Genomic DNA, 19318 nt, shown 5'->3' with positions numbered 1-19318 from the left:
CATCGTACTCAGGACAAACTGGACAACAACATTTGCTGTCCAATTTCTCCTATTATCCTTGGGAAAATAAAAAACTCCGGGCTAAAAATCATTTTTGAGGAAAGAAAAATAATTTTTTTATTTTCATGGCTCTGCGTTATAAACTTCTGTGAAGCACCTGGGGGATTTAAGTGCTCACTATGCGTCTAGATTAGTTTCTTGGGGGGTCTAGTTTCCAAAATGGGGTCAATTGTAGGGGAGCTCCAATGTTTAGGCACACAGGGGCTCTCCAAACGCGACATGGTGTCCACTAACGATTGGAGCTAATTTTCCATTCAAAAAGTCAAATGGCGCGCCTTCCCTTCCGAGCCTTGCCGTGCACCCAAACAGTGGTTTACCCCCACATATGAGGTATCGGCGTACTCAGGAGAAATTGCTCAACAAATTTTAGGATCCATTTTATCCTGTTGCCCATGTGAAAATGAAAAAATTGAGGCTAAACGAAATTTTGTGTGAAAAAAAAGTACTTTTTAATTTTTACGGCTCAATTTGTGAAGCACCTGAGGGTTTAAAGTGCTCACTATGCATCTAGATAAGTTCCTTGGGGGGTCTAGTTTCCAAAATGGGGTCACTTGTGGGGGAGCTCCAATGTTTAGGCACACAGGGCCTCTCCAAACCTGACATGGTGTCCGCTAACTATGGAGATAATTTTTCATTCAAAAAGTCAAATGGCGCTCCTTCCCTTCCGAGCCTTACCATGTGCCCAAACAGTAGTTTACCCCCACATATGAGGTATTGGCGTACTCAGGAGAAATTGCCCAACCAATTTTAGGATCCATTTTATCCTGTTGCCCATGTGAAAATGAAGAAATTAAGGCTAAAAGAAATTTTGTGTGAAAAAAAAGTACTTTTTCATTTTTACGGATTAATTTGTGAAGCACCTGGGGGTTTAAAGTGCTCACTATGCTTCTAGATAAGTTCCTTGGGGGGTCTAGTTTCCAAAATGGGGTCACTTGTGGGGGAGCTCCAATGTTTAGGCACACGGGGGCTCTCCAAACGCGACATGGTGTCCGCTAAAGATTGGAGCCAATTTTTCATTCAAAAAGTCAAATGGCGCTCCTTCCCTTCCGAGCCCTGCCGTGCGCCCAAACAGTGGTTTACCCCCACATATGAGGTATCCGCGTACTCAGGACAAATTGGACAACAACATTCGTGGTCCAGTTTCTCCTTTTACCCTCGGGAAAATAAAAAAAATGTTGCGAAAAGATCATTTTTGTGACTAAAAAGTTAAATGTTAATTTTTCCCCTCCATGTTGCTTCTGCTGCTGTGAAACACCTGAAGGGTTAATAAACGTCTTGAATGTGGTTTTGAGCACCTTGAGGGGTGCAGTTTTTAGAATGGTGTCACTTTTGGGTATTTTCAGCCATATAGAACCCTCAAACTGACTTCAAATGTGAGGTGGTCCCTAAAAAAAATGGTTTTGTAAATTTTGTTGTAAAAATGAGAAATCACTGGTCAAATTTTAACCCTTATAACTTCCTAGCAAAAAAAAAATTTGTTTCCAAAATTGTGCTGATGTAAAGTAGACATGTGGGAAATGTTATTTATTAACAATTTTGTGTCACATAACTCTCTGGTTTAACAGAATAAAAATTCAAAATGTGAAAATTGCTAAATTTTCAAATTTTTCGCCAAATTTCCGTTTTTTTTCACAAATAAACTCAGAAATTATCGACCTAAATTTACCACTAACATGAAGCCCAATATGTCACGAAAAAGCAATCTCAGAACCGCAAGGATCCGCTGAAGCGTTCCTGAGTTATTACCTCATAAAGGGACACTGGTCAGAATTGCAAAAAATGGCAAGTTCATTAAGACCAAAATAGGCTGGGTCATGAAGGGGTTAATGAGAAAAATAAGAACTTCTTGGAATTTACCAAATGGCTGCAATGCAACACAGAGTGAAAAAGGGGTCTGAATACTTACCATAACCACTGTATGTATGTATGTATATACACTCACCGGCCACTTTATTAGGTACACCATGCTAGTAACGGGTTGGACCCCCTTTTGCCTTCAGAACTGCCTCAATTCTTCGTGGCATAGATTCAACAAGGTGCTGGAAGCATTCCTCAGAGATTTTGGTCCATATTGACATGATGGCATCACACAGTTGCCGCAGATTTGTCGGCTGCACATCCCAAAGATGCTCCATACAAGGCAGGATGGATCCATGCTTTCATGTTGTTTACGCCAAATTCTGACCCTACCATCCGAATGTCGCAGCAGAAATCGAGACTCATCAGACCAAGCAACGTTTTTCCAATCTTCTACTGTCCAATTTCGATGAGCTTGTACAAATTGTAGCCTCAGTTTCCTGTTCTTAGCTGAAAGGAGTGGTACCCAGTGTGGTCTTCTGCTGCTGTAGCCCATCTGCCTCAAGGTTCGACGCACTGTGCGTTCAGAGATGCTCTTAGGCCTACCTTGGTTGTAACGGGTGGCGATTTGAGTGACTGTTGCCTTTCTATCAGCTCGAACCAGTCTGCCCATTCTCCTCTGACCTCTGGCATCAACAAGGCATTTCCGCCCACAGAACTGCCGCTCACTGGATTTTTTTTCTTTTTCGGACCATTCTCTGTAAACCCTAGAGATGGTTGTGCGTGAAAATCCCAGTAGATCAGCAGTTTCTGAAATACTCAGACCAGCCCTTCTGGCACCAACAACCATGCCACGTTCAAAGGCACTCAAATCACCTTTCTTCCCCATACTGATGCTCGGTTTGAACTGCAGGAGATTGTCTTGACCATGTCTACATGCCTAAATGCACTGAGTTGCCGCCATGTGATTGGCTGATTAGAAATTAAGTGTTAACAAGAAGTTGGACAGGTGTACCTAATAAAGTGGCCAGTGAGTGTATATATTTGGTGCTCGTCTCAGCATGTTACGCATAGTTCTCTCAATCACACCTTCTGTGCTGCGGATGTAGGCAATTTTTGGTAAGGATTCCAAGATCTGAAAGTTGCTGGATTCCCGATCATCACGCTTGGTCAGTCGTCTTCATTCCTTCAGGAAGAAGCTTTAGAGTTACAACACTTAGGTGAAATGTCCTATTTAAGCTTCTTTAAAGAACCTTCATTTACAAAGCCACAAGGACCCTTGGACGAGCTGAAAGTCTTGTTGGTGATTCATAGCCTTGTTTGTCTTGGCGTCCGGTGTGAAGGTTTCTTGCCATCCAGATGGATTTCTGAGATGCTCTGGAACGGGCTTATGTAACAGGATGTCTAGGGAGCATTTAATAAAATATGTAACTGTATAAATAAGAATCTGCATGTGCACACACTCCTGTTTGTCTTGTAGGTGCCTCAGTCAATGCCTATTTATCTCTGACTCAAAAAACTACTTATCCTCTTATTAAAAGGTGGAATCTGTGGAGACATTCCCGGCCAGCGTAGGAAGGAGTGGAGCGCGAATCTTAGAGGCTTAGTCAGAGCCTTCTTTGACTGCCGGCCATTCGCACGTTGCTTTTTCCGTCATTTTCCTTTTATGATGTCTTTAGGCTTTGTCATGTTCCGTAGGATATTAAATAATCAGTAACGCCAAACCTTCCCAGTAGAAGTCACTTCTCTATGAGGACGGTTTCTGTAAAGCTTAATATTTATAGGATTGTTGTTTGGTGTTTTTTTTTTTTCATCAATAAACCAAGCACATGACCATACAATATTGGATGGTGAAGGAATCATATAAATTGTCAGACTAAGTAAGGCATTTTCACCTTTTTCTTATAATTTGTGCTTTAATTCCTCACCATTTTCAAGATCCGTGATTCACGTTCCTCCTTCTACCGTAGGGGATATTTGTCAAGTCTCTTCCATTAGTTTAAAGGCATAAAACAGTCACAGATTTTGCTACATGTACAGTTGTGTGAAAAAGTGTTCACCCCCTTCCTGATTTCCTATTCTTTAGCATGTTTGTCACACTTAAATGTTTCTGGTCAACAAACAAATGTAAATATTAGACAAAGATAAAACAGATAATCATAAAATGATTTTTTTAAGTGAAGGTCTTTATTATTAAGGTGAAAAGAAATCCAAACCTCCAGGGCCCTGTGTGAACCAGTGATTGCCCCCTAAACCTAATAACTGTTTGGGCCGCCCTTAGCACTAACAACTGCAATCAAGAGTCTGTGATAACTGGCGATGAGATTTTTACAACACTCTGGAGGAATTTTGGCCACTCATTGTTGTAATTCAGCCACATTGGAGGTTTCTGACCATGAGCCGCCTTTTTAAGGTCATTACAGCATCTCAATCGGATTAAGGTCAGGACTTTGACTAGGCCACTCCAAAGTCTTAATTTAGTTTTTCTTAAGCCATTAAGATGTGGACTTGCTGGTTTGTTTTGGATCATTGTCCATATCCCAAGTGTGCTTCAGCTTGCGGTCACACACAGATGGCCAGACATTCTCCTTCAGGATTTTTTGGTCGACAGCAGAACTCATTTTCCAGATCCTGAAGCAGAAAAACATGTCCAGACCATCACACCACCACCACCATATTTTACTGTTGGTATATTATCCCTTTTCTGAAGTGGTGTGTTACTTCTGTGCTAGATGTAATGGGACATACACCTTCCAGAAAGTTAAACTTTTGTCTCGACAGTCCAAAAGTTTGATGCGCTTAATGTACGTGGAATGAAGCTGCACAGCTTGAATTGTAATTTGCAGCCAGACAGAAATGATACCTTGGGACTTACAAGTCTCTTCAATAAAACGACCATTAGCTTGTGCTCATGTTGGCAAGGGGCGAACAAGTCATCACAGCCGCACCTTCACTCACGGCTCCGGGATGGGACCACTGTCTCTGGCTTGGCTCCTTTAGGACGCGGCGATATGGAGACCGTGGAAAAGGTCCAGTGCAAAAGAGCGCAGTGCTTTATGAATGCGGCATAGGTGTTTGTGCACATTAGTCCTGGTAAGTCCGGGATAACAACGCTGCTAAAATCCTATCAGTCTCTAATGCAAATGCCAAATACTTGTAGCCTCTCTGATTGATGTGTCTGTGCATCTTACACAGTGGGATTATAGTAATGGCGTGCGTTGTGAGATAGACCCCACTGTACAAGTACAATAGCTACATTATTATCTAACCTACCTAAGGAAGGGAATGCGTCTGTGCTCCCCCTGTTGTGCCTCGTCATTCCTGAGATACGGCCCCTTCTTCCCTGTATATAAATTTTATAACCAACTGGGTGTGTCCCTCGAGAAGATACCCAGACAAGACCTGAAGACCCCGCCCACTTGTCAAAAAGAGACTAGATTTATAACCAGGAAAGAAGAGGCCATCTCTCAGGAACGGAGAGGCGTAGAAACAAAAGAAAAGCAACCCCGAATTCATGAGAACAGCGACCTTCACAGCGGGTAATGAATTTCTATGTTTATGGTTCCTCTGTGAGATGATGATAGCAGTGGTTGAGGGGCGGTGTTGTCTCCTTCTGGTTTCTGGCACCAGGTCTCCTTCTCTGACGCAGCAGAATTCACCTTCACCCGCAGGAAGCTTTACATTGCCGACACCATTGGTAATTATAAAGCGAGATCATAATTGCATCCATCTCTTCTTTGTCTTTGCTAATGGCTTGCAGATCTTCCCCGGTTTGGGGGATACATTGAGGCAATGGCTGGCTCGCCGCACTTCACATGTGTGTAGATTTCAAGGTTTGATTCTCAATCAAATGAGTGACGAGTCCATGTGTTTTGTGTTATCACAGTGGATCTGGTCGTCACACGGACAGTACAGTGTCATTAGTGGTAGCGTGGTCCTCGCTGCGTTGTCTCGGCCTCTTTTCTGTGGTTTTGTGACGACACTGGAGAATCTGCACTTGGAAGAAGGCGACCAGTAACGTTCTGCTTACCGGGCATTTTATGGGAAGTTCCACATATAACACCGTCAGGGGGTCCGAAGCACCAGAACGAGCGCTGTGGGGGATCGGTGAGGGGGAATATTGATTTCTTTCTAATTTTACACCTGTCATATCTTTTCTTATTAGCTGGATGACTTCTTCCACATTATATGAAATGACTAGGATGAGAAACAGTGATACATGTAACATCATATCTTTTCTTATTAGCTGGATGACTTCTTCCACATTATATGAAATGACTAGGATGAGAAACAGTGATACATGTAACAAAGAAACATTAATTCTATATTATTTTTGTACTTTGTAGTTTATTGGCCAGAAGATTAAAACGTTTCTGCCTCATGTGTGTATTCCCACGTGGCTGACAATATCGGCCGCTCTTTCGTTTGGAATTTTCCAGCTTTCATTCCCCGTTGATGATACTTCGCTATAGACGGAGCTCGGGGCAGTTTGTTTGGGAAGTGATAATCCTCTGATTAAATCCCAGTGAATCCATTTTTGGCCTAGTAAAATCCCGCGCAGTTGTGGTCAATGTTACTGTAATTGTGTAACCGCAGTGTTGTCTGCTGTCCAAGGCGCCGAGTAATGACTCCCGATATCGGCTCCTATACGGCTGACACACCACCGTGCGCTTGCAGGTCTCCTGGGGCTGACGCTCTGCCTGGACCGTGCCAGGAACAGTTACCAGCCGTGTTACCGGCTGCGTTCTTCCCGTATATTACTAACTCATGCGGCAGCCATTTATTGGATAGGCCCTGGATTGCACGTGGCCGGTATGACATCCACAAATCATGGAATACATAAAGATCTCGGCAGAAAGAAATCTGTCCATAGCCGCAAAGCCTTTATTTTCCATTGATTTATCCTTTTTTTCATATCAGTTTTTTCCCATATATATTTATAGGCTTGAGACATTTGTCAGTAGTAAGGCTATGTTCACACATTGCATTTTTGCTGCATTTTTTTCTGCTTTCTTGGCAGTAAAGTAGCTCCAGATGTAATGTGGCAGCTGTAGACAGTTATTGGTCACTGATTGGTTGCAGTGGTCACTGACTTTCCCCCTGCCATAGAAGAAGAGGGAAGACTGGATGAGGATACGGGCCGTGGAGGAATGGCGGGGGTCCGGCACATGACCATGTTTGTATTGACCACTCTGAGGGCATTATAAGTTCTCATTAGGCCGAGACCTGAGATATTGATGCTACGATTATATCAGAGAAATGTGTTGTTTTTCTGATTAATTCCTGAATATACCTTATTAATTGCACGCCGCCTCCTCTGATTTGTGGTGCCATCAATGTGGCAGAGATTGGTGATAGGCGGTCTGTTGTATGCCTGTGTGTAGGATGGGGGGCCGGCTGCCATCGTGTGGGTCTGAGCACGGGCAACCAACTCTGACAGAAGTTGGCCAGCGTTTGGGGAGTGAAATACAATCAGCCAACGTCCACACCCCAAGGTGACGTTATGGGACGGCTCGTAATCCCACAGAGGCCACAACACTCGTATTGTTCTGTGTACACAGAGCGTGGGGAGCGCCATGTCTTACAGGATGAACCGCTGGTCTGTCTACAGCTGCAGCGCCCCCCGGGGCTCCGTAATGAGGTCCCCGTCCACCTATCAAACCTATCCTTCTACACATTGTCCGCCTCACTGTCTGCTGCCTAAATGAGCCTTGAAAGAAGGCCAGAAATCTGGAAATGGCGTGAGATAATGGAAATAAAGCTGAAGTCTCATAGTAATGTGCCAGGTACCGCTGAGCTGCCACACTGGGGACATGAATGAGAGCTGTTATTAAAGGACAATGTGTTGTTCTATTACCACTAAATATGGATTATTATGGAGCAGGCGTTCATTAGCCGTTTCGATCCTGCTCATCCTAGTCCATCCGCGGTACATAAAATATGGCATTGTCTCCTAGTCCCAGTTATTGGCAGTGATGTGTAGCATCTGAGCTCCCCTGGATCCGATCACCACTGATCACCCCAGAAATATCCAGTGTCACCTCTTGGGGTAGATGCAGCGAGTGGGAACGGGCTCAGCTGGCAGGAGGTTAGTTTGGCCGGACCTATATCTTGATAAGATGGGAACGGTTTAGTTGTTAGTTTCTTTCCAGGCTTTTGTTATGTTAGTGAAGATCTCAGTTCTGCGGATAATGTGGAACAGTCTAATGCTCAAAGCCTGTTTCTTATAATGCAACTTTCAGAATCAACTGCAACGTGTTTTATGATTTCATCACTGAAAGCAGAGATAATTGTGGCCCATTATGGGATTGTAAGAGAAGATGATCCGGGGTGTAAACCGTATCTGCTGTCCCTTCCCCACGTCCACGTCTGAATGTTTAATGAGTGAAACGTGCGCTGCTAATCGTGTGATGTTACAGCCCATAAAGCATTCTTATATGTTGTCATGATCCTTGTTAAGCCCTCCTTATTAATTTACTGTCCTGCTGGGATTTGGGGAATGGCTCTCGTTTACCATGAAATAAAAGGGGCACAGTTGGTTTAGGGTCTTAAAAAAAAAACCGCTGGGACTCTTTTGTAAGTAGCGATGATGTTTTTCCGATGGTTGCTCTTATTTATTCGTTGTTATATCGTGATTCGGACTCTGTAGTGTGATGGGAAGACTGAAATTTACTGTTTGCCACGTGGTAAAGTCGGGGGATCAATCCCAGCAGGTCCCAGGGTAGGAATCGTGCTACCTTAATCCCTTACAATTTAGGTTTTAATTTGCAGGAAGCTGGAGAGTTCCTTCCCTTGTTATCTTGTATTAGTATCTGCAATAAGATACACCGTATTAATCTGCACCAGATTGTAACAACTGGCGATACTTTGTTCTGGAACAGAGTTGTATTCTTTTTTTTCTTTTGCTTTTTTACTTGTGTCTGTCTGCTTTCTCTTAATTGTCTCATTGGTTTCTATGTACATTTATTCCTCTGTATTTGTATGTGTGTCCACGTTCCCACATACTCACCTGTTGCAGGTTGTCCGTATTAGAAGGAAAAAGCCTAAGTTTTATTCTAAACATTAAGCAGACAATTGAGGGATTGGGGTGCTCCGGACCCCCACAAGCATTAAAGGTCCCATTCATAAGTTCTTAGAGCCACCAAGAACGTCTAGTCCCAATATCCTCCGATCTGTGGCTCATCGGGTGAGCTGTATTTTTTCTTCAGTTTTGTGGCCACTGGCACGGAAAGTTCACAACACATCTACTACAGTTGAGTTTTAGAGTATTACAACTAGTTTTAGACCAGGAATGATTTTCCAGCATGTCGACCCCCCACGATTTAACTGCGGCCGTCGTGTTGAGCACATGGGACTGAAAGCACTTTAGTTCCAGCTCTTCATGCTTAATAACAGATTTTGGTTTTTCCTTTTCCATTTCTTTTGGCGCTCACGATGTAACATTTACCAGCACGGTACCTTTAGCAGGCAAAATCTTTTTAAGCTTCCAAAGAAACAGCATAAAGATCCCAAAACCCAGATGATTTAAGAATATGCCTCCAGCGTGCCAAGGAGCGAGCTGTCAGAAGCCGTAGTTTATCTCAGCTCTGCGGGTTGCAGGTTTCATGGCTACACGCCATTATGGTGCTGGGATTGTGTGCTGCCATACTGGGGTTGGGGGAAGGGAGATCGGCTGCGTCTCTTACTGTAAGATGGCGAGCGCTGCAATTTAGCTTACTAGACCTTGCAAATTCACTATTTCAGGAAATTCCTGCAATGTGTCGGCGGCAGCTTCGCTCCAGTGTCTGCAAGAGTCTGTGTTTCCCTGCAATGATGTTATAACTTTGGCACCGACATGGGTCATGCAGCCAAACATCTGTGTGTGCCGCAACTGCATTGCAGCATAATACAGGTACATGGGATTACAATGGGACTTGCAGGCTCCCGCGACAAGCACGTCATAAACGGTCCAACAGCAATGACACCTGTCACGCTGCTGCAGTGCAGGTGCAGGCTCCACTAGATGGCAGTAGAGTGGAAGCAGGGCTGTACCTAATCAGAGCTGGCGTGCAGTGCAGCAGTGAGGCTACCACAGGTGGCAGCAGAATTGTCAAACAAGCCGGGTCAAATCCTAGACTGTAGCGCAGTACCAAAGGAATAAGCAAACTCACGGTCAGAGACAAGTCAGGGAGTCAGTAACGGTCAGGAGCGGATAAGACAGAAGCAGGTCAGGATACCAGCCAAGTCAAAACCAGGGAGTAAGCACACTAAAGGGAAACACTGAGTCAAGACGGGAATAGGGGAAAACAGAGACACGGGTTCAGACAGCAAAAGCAGCAGGGACAAATCAGAGTCAGCTACAGCAGCACTAGGCAAAAACTATAAGTGGCATCGCCTGCAGGAAGTAACGGCGATAAATAGCTAACCTGAACCCAGACAGAGGCTGAGAAAGGTTAACTCTTGACTTGACCAGACCGGGAAAAAGGGAAAACAGGACTCAAAACCCAGACTGGATCATGACAACACCCCAGTCACTTTCATTGTACCGTACAGTGATCTTCAGCCACACAACCTGTGATACAACCAAAAGCCATGTATTCCCAATCTTAGAAATTGGACATCTCCTCTTGCGCCTGCCCCTTCGGTAACATGTTAGTTTTGTTTTTTTCTCACCGCAGGTCACCTGTTCCACAAATTCAGAATTACAGAATCGGATTGGTATAGAATCAAACAGAGCATCGACTCAAAGTGCCGCACAGCCTGGCGGAGGAAACAGAGAGGGCAAAGCCTGGCAGTAAAGAGCTTCTCCAGACGGACGCCATCCAATTCATCATACAATGCCACAGGTGAGCGTCCGCCGTGTCTCCGACTGCACAGGCACAATATGATGACATATTATATGTTTCTGCAGTCACAATATTAGAGAATTCAGGCTTAGTAGATTTGTTCCCCTCATTTACAAAGCACGTCTCGCTCTGAAGGACGCGGCAGCTCCGATTTCAGTGGGCTCAATGTCATTGTAATGCGCCATTTCCGCTGCGGTATTGCCAGGGAACTGAATGCTTGCTGACAGTTTCCTCTGCAGAGTATTACTTGATCACCAGCTTATAGGTATATAGTCAGAAGCTGGATATATCTACAGTCAGTGTACGTCATTATCGCGGGCGGTGGTGCTAGGGCGTGACGGCACTACGTCCTCCTGACCACATTTTAGCATTATGAGCACAGGTGACCGCAATCATCGCTTTGCTGAAACATTTCATGCAGGATCCCGGTGTTTACTTGCTTCGTCCTCGGTCTGCTGAGTTGTGGAAGAGCTGAACATCCTATATTGAAAGCAGCAATTTGGAGACTTTCCCAGATACAAGGGGAGCAGAATTTATTCCCTGCACCGGTCTTTTGGCTGCACAGAATAACCACTGTATCTTCAGCATCGGAAGCCAAAATCTGATTTTTATGGAAAAATTCTGTGTGATTTAATTCCGGGAGACTAAAATGGAAATACGTGAAATGTTCATTGTTACAATCTCTGGTTTATAAGAATCGCTGGATCTGAAGGTCTTGTATCATCCGAGTGCTAGACAGTGTGCTATCAGACGGGTGTAAGTGCCACCAGTGGCGTAACTAGAGTCTGATGGTCCTCAGGGCAAAATTTGGACCAGGACCCCCGCATCCTAATTTTATATACGGTATATATATGGTCATAGTCAAAATTGTTGGTACTCTAAAAATTTTTCCAGAAAACGAAGTATTTCTCCCAGAAAATTATTGCAATTACGCATGTTTATATCTTTGTGTGTATTGGAGCAATATTAAAAAAATAAGAAAAGGCAAATTGGCGCTTTTCCATAAACAACTTTGTTTCCACCATGTGATGCTTGTTCACAGTCACCTGTGGCAAGTAACAGCTGTGGGCAATATGAAAATCACACCTGAAACCAGATAAAAAGGGGAGAAGTTGACTCCATCTATGCTTTAAACAATGTGTGTGCCACACTAAGCATGGGGAACAAAAAGAAGAGAAGAGAACGGGTCTGAGGACGTGAGAACCAAAATTGTTGAACAATATCAACAATCTCAAGAGATCTTGATGTTCCTTTGTCCACAGTGCGAAACATAGTCAAGATATTTACAACCCATGGCACTGTAGCTAATCTCCCTGGTTGTGAACAGCAGAGAAAAATTGATGAAAGGTTGCAACGCAGGAAAGCCCGGATGGTGGATAAGCAGCCCCAATCAAGGTCCAAAGAAATCCAAGCTGTCCTGCATGCTCAGGGGGCATCAGTGTCAGCACAAGCTATCCGTCCACATGTGAATGAAATTAAATGATATGGCAGGAGACCCCAGAGGACATAGCAGCTGACACAGAGACATAAAAAAGCTAGACTACAGTTTGCCACAATGTATGTGAGTAAGTCAAAATCCTGGGAAAGTGTCTTGTTCACAGATGAGACCAAGATACAGCTTTTGATAACGCACATCATTCTACTGTTTACCAAAAATGCAATAATGCCTATAAAGAAAAGAACACAGTACCTACAGTCAAGTATGGTGGAGGATCAAAGATGTTTTGGGATTGTTTTGTTGCCTCTGCACTAGGATTCTAGTGCCCAGTGTCAGAAAGATGGGTTTGTGCCCTAGGTCATAGGTCTACCAGCAGTACAATGACCTCAAACATACTTTAAAGAAGCCCCGAGAGATGGATAGAAACAAAGCGCTGGAGAGCTCTGAAGTGACAGCAATGAGTCCGGATCTAAATCCCATTGATCACCTGTGGAGAGATCTTAAAATTACTGGTGGGAGAAGGCGAAATATGAGACCTAGAGCAGATTGTAACAAGAGTCCAAGATCCCAGCTGAGAGGAGTAAGAAGCTTCTGGATGATTATAGGAAGCGATTGATTGCAGTTATTTATTCCAAAGGGGTGCAACCAAATATTAAGGACGGTGCCAACAATTTTGTCTGGCTCTTTTTGGGGGTTATGGGTGAAATTATGTCCAATTTGCATTTTTTTTCTTTTTTGTTTTGTTCCAATACTCACAAAGGATATAAATACTGTATGTGTATAACAAAACATGTGTAAATTCAATAATTTTCTGGGAGAAATGCTTAAATTTTCACTTCTGGTCATGACTGCATTAGTCGGCCAGCGCACATCTGTAGTGTTTGGGCGCCTCTACATTATGGCGATTTGATCATTTTCTCCTCCAGGGCAGTGATGCAGGGGTTAAGTATCACACAGTTGGGCCTTTGGTTTGGGAGCCACCTTGTTGTGATCCTGCTGTGACATGATCTATGATGGCCGTTTCTGTGAGATTATTTGGCCAGGAGCTGAAATCACCTTTTGCTTTCCCATGGCAGCCCCAGTGCTTGCGGAGCGCCCTCTACAGGTGGAGTAGAGCACGCAGTACACCCCATCTCAATGTTAGCATCCCGTGTATTCACACTGAGCATTGCTGCGGTATCCTGGTGCTGAAAAATACCCTCGATAGGTTGCAAACATAATGTCCTGGACTCCTGGGTTATGGACGGACATTACAGCCGACTCCCCTTTGTATCACATCTGCACAACACAATATTCATCAAATCAACGTACAAACATACAGAGATATTCTCACACTTGGCTACCTGCGTCTGGAGCCGATTACACAGTGCTCCGAGGTGTACCGGCCTAATTATCCATGAACAGGACAGTTATACCAGGAAGATGAGGCACAGGAGTGTGCAGGATCCGGTAGATGAGAACCTTTTTATTTTTTGTTCCCTTTGATTTCTCCAACACCCAGAATCCAATTTTAATATAACAATTAGTAATGGACGACCCCTTTAAAAATCCCACAGCTTTACATCCGTGGTATCCAAGGGCTTCAAATTGTGATGGGAAGAATTATGTAGGGAAATTGTGTCCTGGCCATTGTGAGAATCTAAGAAAACGTATCGGTTCTGAAAAATCTGACTTAGCTGTACGAGGAGACCTCGTCATGATGGTCGTCCATCCTGACGAAAACACGGGACAGTTGTTGGATTTGGAGGCCGTCTGTCTATGATCAATGCAGTCATTGAAGATTGGAGGCCGATGTGATCGGCTGGTGCGCCCGGCCCGTGTCGGTCAGTCTGCGGTATGGTAGCATGCGTGGATTTACTGTCAGTCATTCCTGGACATCCGTCTCCTTCCAGTCCTCGCCTTCTGTTTTATCATTACCACGTTATTTATGGACCATTGCTTGGACATTATCACCATTAATGAGAATGCAGGAAATCTAGACGCTTGGATGCAACCGGGATCTGAGTCTTCCCATCCGAATATCTGGTGTCAGACGGACATAATCTCCCACAAACTTTGTTAATTGGATTTAGCATCGAATGGAAAATATTTACTGTGGGTTGTGGATATAAATGCGACAGGGGAAGTCATTCTGTGTAGGAAACTACAAGTCCCAGCACACGCATATACAATCTGGAATGTTTTCTTCAGTTACAAACCTAACCAGACATCTTGGCATAATTTTTACCCCCGTTTTGCTGTCATTGTGGAATTGCAGACTGTAAATTGAATCTGCCCAAACATTCCTGGTGTACGACAGAACCGAGCATTGTAGGTTTCCGTGATATTGGTGCCGCATTTTCCCACTAGCGTCCTAGAAGATCCCGCCAGCTCCTAAGTATCACTGACTGACAGCTGAGAGCATGTGAATAAGAATGCTGCGTACATTTGCCGAGAACTCTGGCCGCCCTTTAACCTCCTCGCAGAACGGAGCGCGGCTGCCTTTTCTAAACATCTTTCTTTTATTTCTGCTCGCTGCGATACTCGCCGTGTAGAATTTCAGCCATTTACAATTATTCCTAAACTTCGAGAAAAACAATAAAAAAAAGGTCCAGAGCGCAGGAGAGGAGCCAGAGCGCGGCTCACCGGAGGCTGATGTATGTTGTCGGCTTCTCGGCGAGATGAACGATGCCTTGATTTCACATTTGGCGGCGATACTGTTTGTGTCGGATGTGTCTCTCATCTGCAGAGAGGTGATACTCAAGAGACACAGTGCTTATACACAAACCCAAAAAGCATCGCCGTACCGGATAGTTCATGCGTCACAAATGGCTAAAACACATTTGATAATGTGAAAAGCTGCGATTGGATTGAAGCCTCTTATAACTGTTCACAGTAATGCGCGCGGAGGCCACGCTGTCCCTGGAGCATCACGGCTGCTGAGGCAGTCATGTTCAGGTGCAATACCTGCAGATCTTCTCGTTACCGAGTAATAACATCAGGTGGACATGTCAGAGACATAAATCTTTTCTACTATGGAGCTAATGTGGGGTAAATCTAGGCTGATGGTTTCACTTCCCCTTCGGGCCTTTGAGACTGTGAACCAGTCTTCAGATTAGTAAAAGAATGTGTTCAAGTCAGGAACTGGGAAGAATAATTGGAGCCGTATGTGATGGCGCAGATGTGATTGTTCATCTGCTCCGTGCGACACAACACACCACATACTCAGGATTCGGAGCATTCTCTTACGGCGGTGCAAACTTTTTTTTCTTCGGTCTGTAGCGGCCTACGCTCCCCTCGTCTTCTGTCGTTTTACAAATACTCATTTAGAGAATTACCTTTTTGGATTTCACTAATGTAAACCACATCTTATTATTAGATTAAAGCCGAGAAGTGGAATCTGGAAGGCAGAATTGAGTATTTCCTCCGCGCGGCCGCTCCAGTTGACTAAAGATTGCACATTATGATCTGTCTGGTTGAACTTTCTTTGACTTTTTGTGTCCATTTATCGCTGGAGGGGTCTGAAGAGTGGACCAGTAATACGACTACACAAGCTATTAAATTTTACCTAAGACACTGGCTGTAAAACCGTGGCCGGGAAGAAGACGTCCGTGTGCGACGTGCCGAGAAATAGGAGCTGTTTATTCAGCATGGACGCTATACCTAGACATGGGCCGCCTGTCGGATAGACCTCGATCAAGGCATTAATAGGTCAAGGCTTATTTGACGGTAACATGGCTGACTACTCAGCAGAGATTTTTATTACCTTTCAGCTTCATTTAGAACTGAATAAAAAAGCAGCGTTTGAGGCCGGACTTGGCATGTACAAACACGGGTTCGTCGTTATAATAGATTGGTACAATATGTTTTCAGCTTTTGATTGGCAAACGTTTGTTTGTAATGTTTTTCTACGCGTTTGACCCGTCAAGCCGCATTAGCTCTGAAATTCCATTTACGGAGGAGAGAAGGAGGAAAAATAATAAAATGTAGACTGCTGGGTTTCTGTAGGCAACACAGATTTTTTGTGTGGTCCATTTTTTTTTTTTAGTGTTCAAAGGTGAATATTCTTTTTTGTGTATTTGGGGGGAAAATAAAGATCTGCCACCGTAAAAGTTGGTAAAGTGTTGAAAATGTACTAATATTTGTTAAAAGCAACCAATGATTACCGAACGGAGATTTGAAGGTTTAGTAAATGAACTGTGCTGAGAAGTTTGTGCTGCAGTTCTCAGTATCTATGATAGCTGTTCTTATGTCGGACCGGTTGGGGGCAATGCTGTACTTGTGTCGTTGTTGGGCCGGCGGGGGGCAATGCTGTACTTATGTCAGGCCGGCGGGGACAATGCTGTACTTATGTCGGGCCGGTGGGGGGCAATGCTGTACTTGTGTCGGACCGGTGGGGGGCAATGCTGTACTTGTGTCGGACCGGTAGGGGGCAATGCTGTACTTGTGTCGGACCGGTGGGGGGCAATGCTGTACTTGTGTAGGACTGGGGGGGGGGCAATGCTGTACTTGTGTAGGACCGGTGGGGCGCAATTTGTTAATGAGGTTGAAAACTAAATATTGAAATTATATTAAAAAGCTGCAGAACTTTACATGACATGGTGAATATAAGCTTTATTTCCAGGATAGAGGAACTTTTGTTTTGGCATTTTTTTTTTTTTTGGGGGGGGGGGAGGTTTACCACTTCTTCCAAGAGCCATAACTATTTATCTGCCAAAATCGCCATGTGAGGGATTGTTTTTTTGCGGGACGAGTTGTAGCTTGGAATGGCACGATTCATTTTAACATATAATGTACTGAAATATTGGAAAAAATTTCCAAGTGCGGGAGAATTATGGAAAAACACAACACAACTTCAACATGTTTTTTGGGTTTTGTTTTTACGGCTTTAATCATGTGGTGAAATGACCGGTCATCGTCATATCCACGTTGGTACGGCACTTGGCGGGAACAAAGCGAGTTCAGCCACTGAGCGGATGTCGAGAATGGGCTAAGAATGTAGTGAAGTGCCAACGTGTCCATCCGAGCTTTCCTTTAATTACATTGATTTCTACATCATATTACTGCAATACAGTCTCGTTCTATCTCAAAAAACAAAACTCCACCATACAACGAGTGATGTCAGGCCTAGACATCTGCATGGCTGGATAGGTTATCAGCCGACCTTTACTTTTTCACCATTGACCACTTTGCTGTAGCGATCGACAGGCACGTGGGGGGGAAATTAATCGCAGAGCTGCCTCCTTGCACTGAGCAACTGGAACAGATTGTCGGGATCACATAAACTTTGGGTCCCAGTTTTTCCTCTGACACGATGGTTTGGAAACGTTGCACTTGGTTGTGCAAGAGGCTGCGAGCGCTTCCCTTTGTGCTGCACTCTCTACAGCCAGCTTCTAATCTTCACAGCATATGTGTTCTGCTGTATTTGTCTCCTCCCGAGGGCTGTGAGCCCGGCCCTGTCACTGTGTGTTAGCTGCCAGCCTTTCTTACGATGGCCATTCAGATCATCGGTCATTTCGACTAACGGTTTTTCCTGTCCCTTGAAGGATTCCTGAGATCATATTGAACTTTTCTGCAAAATTCAAAGCTTTTCCTTTACAGTTCAATCAGTTTTGCAGTTGTTAAAGGCTCCAGATTTGGTCAACAGATGAACTGTGAAGCCGCAGTAAAACCGGATATCGTGCCAATTCGCTCTTCCAAGCCTGCATAGCAAATTACTTTGATTGTTTAACTCTGGCGATATTTTCCTACGGCATTCTTATGTGCTGGATGGAGCCCATGGCTTTTAATTATCTGCCCCCCTTCTATTGTCACCCACATGTCCCTCCACTGGGTGCAAGTCCTTTCCGACACTAGGTAAATCATTGCCACTGCCTTGTGTCCAGAGTTATAACGTACCATAATAAGAAATGATGAAAATGTTGTTACACAAGATGGCCCTGGGCGTTGTGTGTTACGTGGGCGAGACAGGTTGGTCTCATTACTGTCCTCTATAAGTAATGGGAATCTTTTTGTAAATTCTTTGCTTAAACAAACATTGCCCAGCCACATCTAAAATTTTGAATAAAAATAAGTGGATGATTCTTTAACACGTTAAATATTAAAGACCATGCACCTGACTGATAAGGTGTGGGATCCCCGGCAGTGAGGGAGCGAGAAGAGAAAGAGAAAAGACAATGACAGTGAAATGACTACTATCTAAACAGTTCTTTCACTAACCAAGTGTGAAGACGACGCCAGATTCAACTGGAAGACCAACTGTGGTACCAGGTCAAGAAAACGTGGGAGGTTGTGTTATATGATGGCGAGATTGCATCCTCATTTACCTTGGAGAACCAGAGACCTAACGAACGAGGATCTGGGCATATAAGAGCTGCATTAATTAGGTGCACAAGGAGAGAGCACTTATATCTTTGGACAGGGATGTCACTGACTTAGTAAGAGTAGTTTGGGTGCAAGTGAGGAAGGTAAAGACTGTAAGTGCAGGGATAATCTGTAGGACATTATCCTGGGAAGGCACATGGACTCATCAAGGTTAGGTTACGTGGAACATGGTACCCTCTCGACCAAATGTCTCCAGTATGTGGAAGGGCTGGATGGTTGTAGATTGTGTAGGCGAGAAGGCACAAAAAATGATAAAAGCCATCCCACCACGACAAGGTGTACCCAAATGGTCCTTTACTGTAGTGACTCACCTCGCTATGTGCAAGCAAGCCTCAGACTAGACGGGGGCGCAGAACACGACCTGACGGATCTCAATGTTCTGCCCGGTGACTGGACCTCCACCAATCCTGTAAGTGAGGTGACTGCAGGCATCAGGACCTCCGCCGATCCTATAAGTGAGGTTACTGCAGGGATCCGGACCTCCACCTATCCTATAAGGGAGGTGACTGCAGGGATCAGGACCTCCTCTGATCCTGTAAGTGATGTGACCGCAGGGATCAGGACCTCCACCCATCCTGTAAGTGAGGTGACTGCAGGGATCTGGACCTCCACCGATCCTATAAGTGAGGTGACTGCAGGGATCCGGACCACCACTGATCCTATAAATGAGGTGACTGCAGGGATCTGGACCTCCACCTATCCTGTAAGTGAGGTGACTGCAGGGATCTGGACCTCCACCCATCCTGTAAGTGAGGTGACTGCAGGGATCTGGACCTCCACCCATCCTGTAAGTGAGGTGACTGCAGGGATCTGGACCTCCATCGATCCTGTAAGT

The 19318-nt window shown here is 44.5% G+C and overlaps 1 protein-coding gene across 6 annotated transcripts in view; it reads left to right on the top strand.

The window, feature by feature from the left end:
- The window catches only part of BANP (BTG3 associated nuclear protein), a 359699-nt gene that overhangs the window by 164840 nt on the left and 175541 nt on the right, over positions 1-19318 (top strand). For all 6 annotated transcript variants that reach the window (XM_077288816.1, XM_077288817.1, XM_077288819.1 and 3 more), the window contains one exon: positions 10515-10682. In XM_077288816.1, coding sequence (XP_077144931.1) covers positions 10515-10682 — 168 coding nt within the window. The remainder of the gene's footprint in view (positions 1-10514; positions 10683-19318) is intronic.

This window comes from Ranitomeya variabilis, chromosome 2 (genome assembly GCF_051348905.1).
Source record: "Ranitomeya variabilis isolate aRanVar5 chromosome 2, aRanVar5.hap1, whole genome shotgun sequence".
NCBI lineage: Eukaryota > Metazoa > Chordata > Amphibia > Anura > Dendrobatidae > Ranitomeya > Ranitomeya variabilis.
Note: the sequence above shows the minus strand (reverse complement) of the source record. Positions and strands in the feature narration are given on the sequence as shown.